This window comes from Ambystoma mexicanum, chromosome 1q (genome assembly GCF_040938575.1).
Source record: "Ambystoma mexicanum isolate Mex_15411 chromosome 1q, UKY_AmexF1_1, whole genome shotgun sequence".
NCBI lineage: Eukaryota > Metazoa > Chordata > Amphibia > Caudata > Ambystomatidae > Ambystoma > Ambystoma mexicanum.
In genome coordinates, this window is record NC_090922.1 from 67,373,970 (window position 1) to 67,387,776 (window position 13,807).

The window sequence follows — 13,807 nt, forward strand, 5'->3', positions numbered from 1 at the left end:
GAGCATCTTTAGAAAATATTTCCCTCCACCCTCCCCTTGAGTAAATGTATTGTATGGTCTACTAAGGCCACTAAGGCAACTAGATGGCAGGAGAGCACTGCACACAGCATTTAATGTATTTCTACCAGTCAAGTCACGGCAGCGGGTGATTAAGCAACATCCTAGAGACAGGAGGTAACCTCATATCGTATATGGATGGATGGATTACTCAGACAACGTTCCAAGGGGTAGGTCTTACTGCCTTCATCTTGTACCTTATGTGAACATCAGCTTGTACCTTTTGTCAACAAAATAATATTAGTCGGAGTTCCTACCTGCTTGTGCCCAAAATAGCCATCCAAGTCTGTGGAGATGGCTCCAGCCCCAAGGACCGCAATGGGTCCCTGCTGGGGGAGCACATAATGACAGCATTGAGTTATTAGAGGATGCACATTGCACTCAGTCATGGCCTGTGCCTTGAGAGCGCCATGTGTTGGACTGTGGTCAAAGCCTCTTTATCTTTCCAAGTGGTTTCAAAAGACGAGCCACAGTCCAGGCAATGTTATGGTTCAGCCTGCGCCCTCGCGGGTGTCCGTGAGCCTCCACCCGCCACAGACTGCACACAGACACGTCCGCTAGGTCCAGGCTCCCGGTCGCTCTGCGCGGCCTAGAACACCCCCTTTATTTGTACTGCACGTGGCGGAGTGCAACGTCACTCCGCCGCGTGCATGCATCCCTTACAGGGGCAGCATCACGCTACTCCTTTTTCATAAACAGAACGAATGAATAAAGGATTACCATCTACCATACAAATAACTTCACTGCAAACGTACCTCGGAAACCCCTTTAATAACCACCACCCTGGTTCCCCAGATATTCTGGACTCCCACTTAGTCTCTATTCCAGTACAAAGCTTGTCAGACGGGCGGCAGGTTTCTCTCGCCCAGTCCTCTGGGGGTACCTCCTGTCAACGTCTCGGGTCAGAGTCCCTTCGACCGCCAGCTCACGGGCTAGGGATCCCGGCGGGCACATGGGGCCACGCCCTCGTCTGGTACTTCCACCACTTGCCCACTGGGCACCACTTCCATCCTGGATTCTCCCAGCTGTCTGAAGAAGCTGGCATTCCTGGTCACTGACAGTTCCGTCAGAGGCGGTCACCATCAACCCGTTCACTGCCACTACATCCAGGAGGTCCAGCTCGTATGTCAGGGACAGAACCCCCCCCCCCCCCCCCTCACCCCTCTGCGCCTTGGTGTCCTTGATTGGCAAGCACGATCATCTGCTGAGTCCTGCTCTGTGGGATGACAATGCGGTCTCCTCTCAGCAACAGGCCAGACTCTGCAAAGGTCAACTCCCTCGTACCTTCCACAGTTGTTCCAGTGTCGACTTAGACTCCTTGGCAGCGAGAACCCAAGAGGCCATCACCATCCGCCAAGAGTCCTGTTGGATGGCTGCTTTGAGGATCCGGAAGCAGTCATCCACCACCAATGTCTGCTCCAATTCCTTTACCAGCACAGAATTGGGTGTAGCACCTCCACTACAAGCTGCACATGTTCATCAGCCTCCTCCGCACACCCGGACTGTGTCCTGCCAGTGTCCTCTTGGGGGTGCCTTGATAGATAGTCTGCAGCATTGTTACTCCACGGCCTGTACACCAGCGACACCCCATACTCTTAACAGGGCCAACATCCAGCGTTCTATTCTTGCCAGAGGTTTGCATGATGACCCCGCCAGAATGGGCAGCACTGGTGTGCGATCTGTAACCACAGTCAATGGACGTCCCAATACGTATAGTCTAAAGTGGCGGCAGTCCCACAACACAGTCAGTGCCTCTCGCTCGATTTGGGAGTAACGTCGTTCCGTCTCAGATAGTGCTTTACTGGCATAAGCAACAGGGCAGACCGCCTGATTTGCACCAATCTGTCAGTACAGCCCCCAAGCCAAACAGACCGGCGTCCACGACAATTTCTGACTCAAGGGCTGGGTCAAAAAACGCCATAATGACCTCAGCCGTGAGGGCTCCCTTGATGTCATCGAAGGCCGCCTGCTCCCACGACCACGACATGTCCTTCGTAAGGGCCATGAGGGGCTTGGTTCATGATGCAAAGTTCTTAATAAAGCGGCACAATATGTGACCATACCCAGGAAGCGCCTCACTTCCGACACGTTCTCGGGGGCCTGGTGTCGACGATGTCCTTCACGTTGCGCGGGTCCGGGGACACACCTCCCTCCCTGAAGACAAACCCAAAGAATTCCTGGTTGTCCACAGGAACTCGCACTTCTCGCGGTGTAGAGTAAGACCCAACGACTGGAGGCGTTCAAAAGTCTTTGCCAACCTGGCCCGGTGTTCCGTTTACGACTTGGCAAACACAAGGATATCATCGCTGATATTTAGTACACCGTCCAGGTCAGCCAGTGCCCCTCAAAAGAAGTTCTTAAACACCTCTGCAGCTAAGGACATCCCGAAGCTCAGTCTTTTATATCGGTAATAGCCCAGATGAGTGCTGAAAGTGGTTATATACCTGGATTTGGGGTGCAGCACACAATATCCACACGGAGGTCAAGCTTCGAGAAGAAACGGGCACCCTGGTGTTCTGCAAGAATGTCGTCAATTGTGGGTGTCAGGTGTCGCTCCCTCTTAATGGCCTTGTTGGGTAGGCGCATGTCGACACAGATTCAAACAGAGTCAGGTTGTTTTGGCTTTCGGGCAACAATTGGGGACACCCATGGTGTCGGGCCCTCCACTTTCTCGATTATGTCCAGTCTAACCAAATTGTCCAACTCCTTGTCTACCAAGTCCCTGAGGTGAAATGGGACCAGTCTGTGCTTGAGGGCAATGGGCTGCACAGTCTCATCGATGTGCAACTTCACCGGCTCTCCAGACATTCGCCCAATCCCTTCGAAGAGAGCTGCGTACTTCAATGTCTTCAACGTAGATTGAATATGCGAAGGTAACAATGCCCAGCACCTCTGCCGCTGCACAGCTCAGCAAGGTGTTGCTGCTGACCGGCGTGACATAGAACTGGGCTCTTATTACTGATCCACCATGTTTCACCTCAGCAATGAATGCACCATCCAGCGGGATTGAGTCTGTGCCCCCAAAAGTGAAAATACGTGCCTTGGGTGTTGTCAGGCTGGGTGGACACTCCATGGCGTTGTAGTGCTCTCGGGGCACGACGTTCACTGATGCACCCGTGTCCACCAGGACAGGGACTCAGGAATTGTGAACAAATCTGTCTCCTTGTCTTTGCTTTTAGAACTCCCACGCTGTAGACAAAGAAGACATTTTCTTCCTGGTCATCATCCAGAGCTGGGTTATCTTCGGCTTGATCCACCTGGGCAACATTTGATGGACGCTGCTGCTGGAAGAATCCCGCTCTCAACGGGCCTCGAGGGACTACCACTGGAGTCGTGGCTTTGCACATTCGTGCATAGTGGTCAGCACCCCCACACCTGCCACATGTCTTTCCCGCCGCTGGGCACTCCGCAGGGTGAGGCAGATCATAAACGCACTTCAAGCACGAGTTGACTGGGTCTGACCCCCCTCTCGTGGATTTATCCGAGCGTCTGCCTCCTCTGCCACGGCCTACCGCACAGATGTCTTCTTGCGGGACACGTGTAGTTCGGATACCACCTGGCATTGCCCCAGCTCCAGGACACGGCCCCAACCCTGCATCGAAGCTGTTCCTGTGTGCAGCCTAAATTTGAATTTCTGCAAAAATCGGAATTACCACAATTCCTGACAGCATAATTCTGCCAGATCTTGCCGTGCCCCGACCAGCTACAGACTATGAAAACAGCACTCCAAAGATGGCCGCCGCCGCCTAATTTTGACAAGACCAGCCGCGCCAGTCTGCCGCAACCGATTGGATAGGCTGCCTGCCTCATCCAATAGAGGTGCACCGGAGGCGAGAGCCGGCCCAAAGAAGGAACACAAAAAGGCACCCGTCCTGTGCCTGTCCCATACTGCCCGTCACCCTCGCCAGAACCCCTGCTTCTTTTTGCCCAAGGACATGCTGCAGAGCAACCAGTAAGTGCCCCACCGACCCTACCATTTTATGATCTGGACTATGATACCAATCCATGTTATTGCCAAAATGAGTTGTATTAACCACCACATGCACGCCCCTCCACTACCATTCAAATGACTATTTGCAGCCCCAAAAGTTAATGTACTCTGTATTAAGGTTCCATTGAATACTGTGTCCAAATATGCCTGTGGATTACCTAACAGTATGTACTACACAGCCCTCAATTGTGACTATACTAGATCGTAACCTTAGCAAATCTGTACCAAACTAGTTAGATTTCTCAGCATTTATCGTTCTTTGCATGAAATAATTCAATATGCTTCTACTCAGGACTTTTGCTCCATAGCCACTCGCAAGTCTACCTTATGCTACTGGTTTTTAGTATCCAACACCGTTACTCTGCTCACAACCACAGTAGCATATCCGGATTACTGTTACTGCTCAATTATCTGTTGGCTGTGTACACCACTATGTTTAGTTACATTGGCATGATGACAACGTCAATACTAAGTGCTTGACCCCTTTTTTAGATATTCAAACACTAAATTGCTAATTAGTGCTGTCACACACACCTTGTATAGACTGCATCTCTATTAGACGAGCTTGCGTACTCTCAGCACAGCTAATATAATAGTGTAACTTCTATCTCAGCATGCACACCCTGCCTCCCCTCATCTGCATGCTAGGCATCGTGCTCTATTCTCAAAAACTCAGAACACGCACAGACCAGTGTTAGCCAGCCACTTCGACGCCAACAGCCGGAACCCCGACACCATGAACCACCTACCCAGTCTAACACATCATACTTGGCATATAGCCATGCACACACCCTCACATAGTTCCAGACAACGTAGATTTAGGACTCACACCCACCTGAAGAATGTTGCTACCGTACCCATTGTTACAGCATTCAGAAACTCCTGCCTAGGATCTCGGACCTCACCTCCTATAGAGCAAGCGACAGTCCACTGTACCACAGTCAGCAACCACACCAGCATCAAAATACATCACCAAATCCCTGCCCACAACACCACTAAATTTCACACTTCAGTAAAAACAGGCCACATACATCCAACCAAAAATAACAACCAGCATCGGCTTTACAAATGCGCACTACTCGATGTCCGCTCTCTCAATGCACATGCGCTAGAAGTGAATGATCTAATCACTAGCCAAGACCTAGACATAATAGCCATCACGGAAACATGGATTCTTAAGCCTCCGGCCCGCCCATCACGCTAACACTTCCTGTAGGCTACTCTATCCTCATACAGGATAGGCCCGATAAAACAGGAGGGGGTGTAGGACTAATATACAAGGAGGACTTAGCCATGAGGCCTATACCCCACCAAAAAGAAGGGAATGTAGACATCCTATCAGCTAAATTAGCCCTCTCACCAAAAAATACATGTCATCTACCGTCCACCAGGAGGCACTACGGACTTCCAGCATGAAGTCACCCACCTCCTAGGGGATAATATCAAAAAATCTACTAAAACACTAGTACTAGGCGACCTCAATTTAGGCTTCAATGACTAATGACAAAGCAGCCACTTCCTTCACAAAGACCTTAGTCGACCTTGGATTCTCACAGAAAGTCACTTCTCCCACTCACGCAAAAGGTTGAATCCTACACTGAGTTATAGACCATAATTGTGACAGCAAATGGATCTAATACCTACCTCCCTTGGACAGGCCACAACTGCTTAGAATTCACCATCCCTTCTACACCATGCGCCAAATCTACTATACCAGCACCTGCTACCTTAGCTAGAAGCGCTAAAAAACTCACGGCTGTGAACATTCGTACCCGTCTTAACCTTCCGTGCCTTGCACCACCATTCTCACCAGACCCAAACGTCCTAGCTGAGTTATTAAAAAAATACACTCACTAAACACTGCCGACACTAAAAAATAAAGAAAAAATCCTTCCACTCTAATTCCTGGTTCACTGAGCTACAAAACAAGCACAACTCCAAATGCCAGGCGCTAAAAACATGGCAGGCCAACCCTTGTGACATCACCAGAGCTAACTTCCAATCCATTACCAAAAAATACAAAAGCAGCCATAGTCAATGCTAAATCGGAAGCCTACAACAATCAGATGGCATCTGCCAACTCCCAAAACACTTTACTATAATTTAAAGAACTAACCGTACCTCCCATTTGCACTGACGAGATCGTTAAAGATCAAGCTTGGTTCACCAGCCTACAGTCCGCTATGCTAAAAAAAATTATAAACGGATCTTCTCCAACACAAAATATCTGACCACTACAAAGCCCTGCCTAAACTGGGTCATCAGAAACAGAACCAGCCCAAACCCACAATAAGCAAATGTCCTAATTTCTCATTTACTGAAATCTCTCAAGTAGATGTTATAGACATTCTCAAACATCTCAAATCCTCACAATGTCAGGGTGATGTATGCCCACCCAAAAATCAAAGAATGCACTGAGCATCTCGCGCCCCTCCTTACCGCGTTTATCAACGCCGCATTCAAAACAGGCATAGTCCCAGACAGCCTCAAAGAGGCCTGGGTGCACCCGCTCCTGAGAAAACCAACGCTAGACCCCTCTCAACCTAACAACTATTGTCCCATAACAACCGTCCAGTTTCTTCTTAAAATACTTGACAAAGCCGCTCAGACAAATTCAACTATACCTCGAAACTAACTATCCTAGGAAAGAGACAGTATGGGTTCCGCAAAGGTCATGGAACTGAAACTGCCCTACTAGACTTTAACACCCTTACCAATCATCTCACGCATGCTGCACACTTCTCCAATCACGCTGCAACTTGTGTCACCTTCTTAGTAGGCAGAGCTATGAAAGTGTTCTCCAACATAGCCAATGCAGAACCCACTATCATACACTGTAGTGACCCCCACGGTTCATGTACAGCCCATACTCTGTACAATCTATTTACAAAGCCCCTCTTTGATAAATTGGATGCACTTGGGATCACATACACAAACTATGCTGATACCCAAGTGCTCCTTCCCCTTACAGGGATCTATCACCAAGACGCTACAAACCTCAAGCAAATTTACTCCACAATCCAAGCTTGGATGGCCACGAATGGGCTTTGCCTCAATGAGGACAAAACAGAAATCCTCATTCTTGGTCAAAAGGCTACCTTAGCCAAGCTAGTCTCCACCTATCTCAACTTCTGTATCGACAACTGTCTCATCCGAGTTCTCTCCTCTGTCAAAACGCTAGGAGTCCACATTGATGGCACACTATCCATGGACAAACAAGTGAGCACCATTGTCTCGGCCTCTGCACTGAGTACTAAACTCATCAATGCCATTAAGCCGTTTCTAACCAAGGACAACTGCCTCTCTATCGCCAGAGCCACTATAGGAGCTAAATTGGACTACTGCAATGCACTCCTTGCCGGCACATAAACAAAAACCTAGCTAGACTCCAAACCACCCAAAACAACGCTCTTAGAGCTGCTCTTAGTATACCCAAAAGAGAATACATTACACAAGCAAGAAAATCGGCTCATTGGCTCCCAGTCAAAGACCGTATCACGTTCAAATTACTCTCTACCACCCAAAAATGCATCAATCTCTCTGCACCTTCATACCTATCTGACACACTATCTAGAACCTTATCAACAAGGCCCATCAGACTGTGATACACTAACCAACTTACAGTGCCCCTAGTTAACAGGGCCCAGGCAGGAGGAATAGGCTTCCCTCATCTGGCCCTAAGCTATGGAACGCGCTCCCCACCGCCCTCAGAGCAGAAACATCTCTCCATGCCTTCCGAAAAAACTTAAAACTGCCCTATTCAACTAATATACACGACAGCACACACACTATAGGTTCCATGCTCCTCTACACGCACTCACGGCTCACTTAATTTATTACTACACTAGTATGATAGAGCCCATTTATGTTTTTTGTATACACCCTGGTTATGTCCTCCAATGTAATGAGCGCATCACTTCCACTGCGCCTGTCTGTATTCGAAATGTAACTAAGCTAGGAGTAACCACTGTAACTAGTGCCACGATGCCCACGGGCTGATGTGCGCTTAACAAATGTGAATAAATAAATGCCCGGTTCCCTCAGGACTCGTCTGCGCAGTTTACCAGATGCGCACCCCTGGATCAGTTGGTTCCTGATCATAGCACAGGGCATCGCCAGCCTCCACAGTCTACCATAGAAAGTGTATAAAGTTTCATCATCTTGCTCTCATAGTCCGCGTTTGCAAGGGGAAGAAAGTAGTCATGGAGGGCGTCTTTCGTCGCAGCATAGGAGACATCACAGGGTTGAAGAGACGAGAACACCTCGTGCACTGCCGGCCCTGCGCAGTACAACAAGGTGGCCACCTTGCTGTCATCATTTGTCTCCATCGTGGCTCTGAAATACATTTCAAGACTGTTCATCCACATTTTCCAACAGGGCCCCAGTTTAGATGGTGCACCGGAGATATCAAACTCCGGCATTGGTGGGAGGTCTTATCCAAGGTGGTCGTTGTGCAGCTATTGCAGGGGGCTGCGCTGGAGGTTGAGCCAGTGGCAGCGTGGACGTTTAACAGGCACTACAGGGGGCTGCGCCGGAGGTTGACCTTGTGGAGGAGGTTGTTGGTCCGCCGCTTGTCCACCCCCATCCATGGCACTGAGTGCACAAGCACCCTTGTAAAAGAACAAAAAGGCTGCAACTCACACCAACCACCTTTCTTGCAGGCTAGATGTAGATCACCATCCACCACCAAGAGGAATCCCCACCAAATGCAGTTATTAAATTGTACACCCATGTGGGTGGAAGTCCCAAAAATTGAGCTAGGTGGGCCCATTGTTTACCTCATTGACATAGCAGGCAGTCCCTGGATCCACCTTACACTCAATGAAAATGCGATGAAAATGATCAAAATCCTCATCAAAACCACATTGTGTGGTAGGAACAGCCTTCCGCTGCTAAATGTTCAAAAAATTGGCCTTGGATGGCCTACTAAACTTCAGAAATGAAGCCACAACCTTCCTAGGCCCGGTACACAAGATGGCTGCCGACACGTGGGTTGCATCCTCCCCTTCGGCATTATCAGACGGTGAAATTGACAAAAGAAAAACAAAAAAAACAAAAACACAATCACTGCTGATGTCACCGCCCGGACCGGGATGCAATCCTGCTTCGTCGCCACTGTTGTGGTTCAGCCCGCGCCCTCGCAGGTGTTCGTGAGCCCCCACCCGCCACAGACTGCACACAGACACGTCCGCTCGGTCCAGGCTCCCCGGTCGCTCTGCGTGGCTGGGAACGCCCCCATTATTTGTACTGCACGCGGCAGAGTGCAACGTCACTCCGCTGCATGCGTGCAACCCTTAAAGGGGCAGCATCGCAGGCAACAGCCAGGTCCAAAGAAATGTGCCTGGCCCTCATTTGGTGTCACAACAAAGGTAACCTGGTGTAAGTGCTACTCCTCCCCAGGTGATCCCGTCACTAAAGGCATCAGAACGAAGTTGCGATAGGAACCGAATGTAGCGAAAGGTCGCTACAGTGGAACATTACAATTTGTATAGCAGCTAGGCTGCTCCCATTAAAGTAACGTGAGTACTATTCATGACTCCAAGTGAGCAGCTATAGGTGGTGTGCACGCCCCTATGGTATGTTATTCAGGTCAGGTAGACAGGCCAGATTTTTACCCACACGGCAAGTGTAAAACATCTCCTATAGGTTTCGATACAGATTCACGGGTTTAAAAAAAAAAAAATGCACCATTAATCATTCTACAGCAACGTTACAGGAAAGTCTCTTCGCTAGATTCATTTTTTGGAGGTTGACTAATTTTCTGAAAGGCAAATGCAAATTTGTCACATACACTTTCTTCAGTTAGGAAAGGCCAACTGATGCATATTTTACTTTGAACTATTCAGGGTCTGTGATGTCACTTCCTGTTGCTTATGTTAATTAGCCCCTAGCCTCCACTGCCTGGATGTAGGACAGTAAAAAAAATAAAAATAAAATAAAAATGTGCTTGCTGCTGGCTATGTCCTCATTCGTCTTGATATATGATATGATCGTTTATTTATATAGCGCCTATACACAATGTGTTTCAAAGTGCTTCAAGGCAAGGGAGGGAACAAGGGAAAATACAACCACATTCTTACAGGCCATGAACAGTAAAGATGTGAAATTAACTATCGTACTCGGCCTGATGACATTTCAGATAGTGCAAGAGCTAAGACATAGTTAAGGGAGGGGGACAGTGGGAAGGAAATGGAAACAGACAGGCAACTACCATACTAGGCCAGACGAGATTTCTGGTAGAGCCGGAGAAAAACAAAAAGGTGAGGGAGAGGGGTGCAGAAAGGGAGGGGAGGAACAAAACAAGCGACTATCATACTAGGCCTGACCACATTTCAGATAGTGCTCGGGGGATGGGGGGGAACAAGTAAGGGGTGGGGAGGGAGACGGACAAGGTTGCTATCATATTAGGTCCAGGGACAATTCTGATAGAGTAAGTGCATAGAAGAATGTAAGGGGAGGAGATAGGAAAGGGGAGAAGGGAAAGGAGGAGAGAAAAGAGTAAGCAGTCAAAAAGAGTGGAGAAGCAAGAGTGGAGAGCGAATACAATTTCAGAAGTGATTAGTAACACAATGTTGCAAGCCAGGATACAAGATGGAGATGGGAACAGCATGATTCAGGGCCACCATGAGTACAAGATGCAAAGGAAGTCCAGCATGAGAGTTGAGAAAGAGTAACGCACCGTGAATGAATGAAGTCCATAAAAGTCAAATCCAGCATTGGCCACAAGACAGTGATGGTGAAGGAAGGCACCAGGTGGGCGGGGCTTAGGCCAGGTGACCTAGATCCACTTGCACCTGCTCCCCATCTTGATAAAAAAATCTAAGCTGTATTAGTTCTCACTGTTATGAAAATGTATGTGGACAGAGCAGTAATCTTTTTCCAGGTGTGCACCGTTTTTTCATTAAAAAGTAAATGGCCATCCAGCTTGTGGGGCGAATGCATTGCTCTAAGGTCGAGTAGATAATCTAAGTTACTCGACTTGCAGGTCTAGAAGGTTTTGGCCTGCCTTGGGACACAGAAAATAAATCCACAAGTCCAGCAAAATGTGCTAGGGGACTTGCAGGTGGAGATTTGGCATAAAATCAAAAATATGTCCAACAGATACTAACCTAGAGTTTGAATTTTTTAGTGTGTATTTTAAAGGCTTAATAAATCATTGGATAATTATTTACTTACCCGTCCAACTGTAATTATTGTGCCGATATGATATGGCCTTTATAACGTGCCTGTACACAAGTGTATCTAGGTGCTCTGTGTTGACTCACTGCAGCCCTATACCACTCTCACATCCCTCCCAAGTCTAAGCCTTGTCATTCTGCTACCCATCTGAATTGGGTTTCGCTAAAAATCATTGTTTCTCTTGTTCACTTTAACAGATTGGCTGCCCAAAATCCACCCAAAGGGTGGACTTTGGAAATCAATTTTAACCACAGGAAATAGAAATAATAAGTCATCAGGGCAGGGAAGGTGGAAAGCAAACCCAAACATTACAATGTTGGTGCCATTCACACTTCTTACCTGAATTAGGGGTGAAAGTATACATCAGCTTGCATCCTGTTTCAGATAGTTTCAGCATGTGCACTTCACCACCCTCCGTAGCAAAAAACAGTTTAGTTGAACACGCAGAGAACAAGATCTGGTGCACGGTTTGATGCTGCTTTGGAACTTTGGGAACCTGGCTTGCAGAAAATGAAACAAAACTTCAAAAACAGCCCATGTGTAAAGGTGCCACAAGGGGTAAATAACCACATAAATATAAAGGCAAACTTTGTTCTAAAAGACTAATCCACAGTAAATGGCACAAGTCCGCCGTGCCACTTTCAAGCACAGTCATGCATATTAAAAGACTAGTACCACGCAATCCCCGCAAAACATTATAAACCTTCATTCGTTAGCACTTGCAATTTTATCACAGACTGACACAAATAAGTATAAACATTGCAACACTGAGAGGCGGGTTATCAACAGAATGCTTTAATAATGCCAGCAATGACAAATTACAAAAATTGCTAAATCGGATCAAGAAATGTTACAATACTCCTGAAGCATCCATTCATGTCTTGTGAGGAAGTCACAATTTAAGCTGGACTTCAACACTATAAAAAACGATGATAGAAGGGGAGTCTGCCTTGTTTATGCAATAGGAATTCCACAGGTAGGCTTAGAGGAAATGGTTGTTTTATTAAATTACAAAGCAGGCAGTGTACAATTAGACAAGTGGAATGGCACAAACTACTTATCCAGTAATATCCTTTCTGGAGCTTGGATCTGTTTAGAAGCACATGCTATGCAAATTATGCCATCAACTAGTTTGAGTATTACAAGTTGTTTATCTCCAAAGTAATTGTATGCGTCGATAAGATTATTCAAGTCATACTACCTCTATTTTACGCAGGTACCCATGAACTGTATGCCCTTGTTTTCCGGTGTTAGGAAAGGTATTCTTTGTACTGCTTTTCACCCATAGACATATGGGACACCCTTTCTTTTTAGCTGACTTTGAGGCAGGTAAAGGCCTCGGCTTTACTATGGACTTTAAAAAATGGGGACTTACACGCGTTCCCAGTGTTAGGGGAATTTTAAAGTCTACCAGCAGGCGAGACTCTATAAAACTATTCCTTGGTATACAGGCCCCAACTCGTAGTACAAGTCTGTACTACCCAAAGGTTTGGTAGAATGGCAGAGCAGCCAGGGTTATCTTATGACGAGGATGTGAGCTGTAGATGAGTACAATGAACTCACACACTTGTAGCTATAGTAAAATATACATTTACTTTATATACATAAGGCAAAGGTAAGTACATTCTAAATATTTAGACTAATCAACAAATAGAAAACATAAGCAACACTTTCAGGTGACTGCTTCAATAGTAGTGGCTTGCAGCAGTAATGAACACAGTTCAAGGGTAAATCAATTCACTTTGGAAAGACACTCGGACAATGTTCTGTTGTAAGGAAAATTGGTTATTTCAATGATTCTAATTAGCAGTCCAAGTTCTTCAAAGTCAGTTGAGGAAGGGTGCAAAATCATGTTCAGCGGTAGAAAAGGAAAAGATAGATACTATAATTACTTTCAAGTAGAATGCTTTAGTGCAATAAAAAAGTCAATAGGGGCCATGGAAAGGACTCCCTATAGGTGCACAAGCCGTTAGGGCTGGTCAATGGGTATGGGTGAACATCCAAACTCTGGATACAGCACTCCAATGGTACAGGAATGACAATTTGGCTTGAGGCAAGTACTACTTAAGTCACACAGTACCTTAGGAGCATTGAAGATGCAGCTGGATTCTTTCCTGTGCAGCAGCGGTGAATCCAGTCTCCTGTTACTTGGTTGTGGTGACGAAAGGAGGGACTCTGGAAGGGATGTCACAGCAGCAGTCGCGAGAAAGGACCCTCAGCAAGGAATTCATTTTACTTCCACGTCTGTCTGCAGTTTTAGCGTCTTTTTACAAACAAAAGTGAACAGTTACAGCCTGGTCGATCCACCTCGATTCTGCACTCTGGTAAGAAGACTCTTGGGGGGTACCTTGTCTCTGGTGGTCCAACTGGAGCTCAAGGTTCTGGGAGAATTTGTTCATGGGAAGCCAATGCACTGCAATTGGTTCAGATGTCCCCTTGAGTCGGCGGTTTGCAGCCCTGGAAGGTCAGAGCACATTGGGGGATGGCTCGCTCTGCAGGTCGTTTTACGGCTAGTTGGTCCCACTGTTAGGACAGTTTTTCTAAAGTCCAACTAAGGGATTCATAAAACCATACTTCGAA

The 13,807-nt window shown here is 47.2% G+C and overlaps 1 protein-coding gene across 2 annotated transcripts in view; it reads right to left on the reverse strand.

Annotated features, from left to right (window-relative positions):
- The window catches only part of UTP4 (UTP4 small subunit processome component), a 392,106-nt gene that overhangs the window by 133,179 nt on the left and 245,120 nt on the right, over positions 1 to 13,807 (reverse strand). For both annotated transcript variants that reach the window (XM_069635538.1, XM_069635537.1), the window contains one exon: positions 11,567 to 11,723. In XM_069635538.1, coding sequence (XP_069491639.1) covers positions 11,567 to 11,723 — 157 coding nt within the window. The remainder of the gene's footprint in view (positions 1 to 11,566; positions 11,724 to 13,807) is intronic.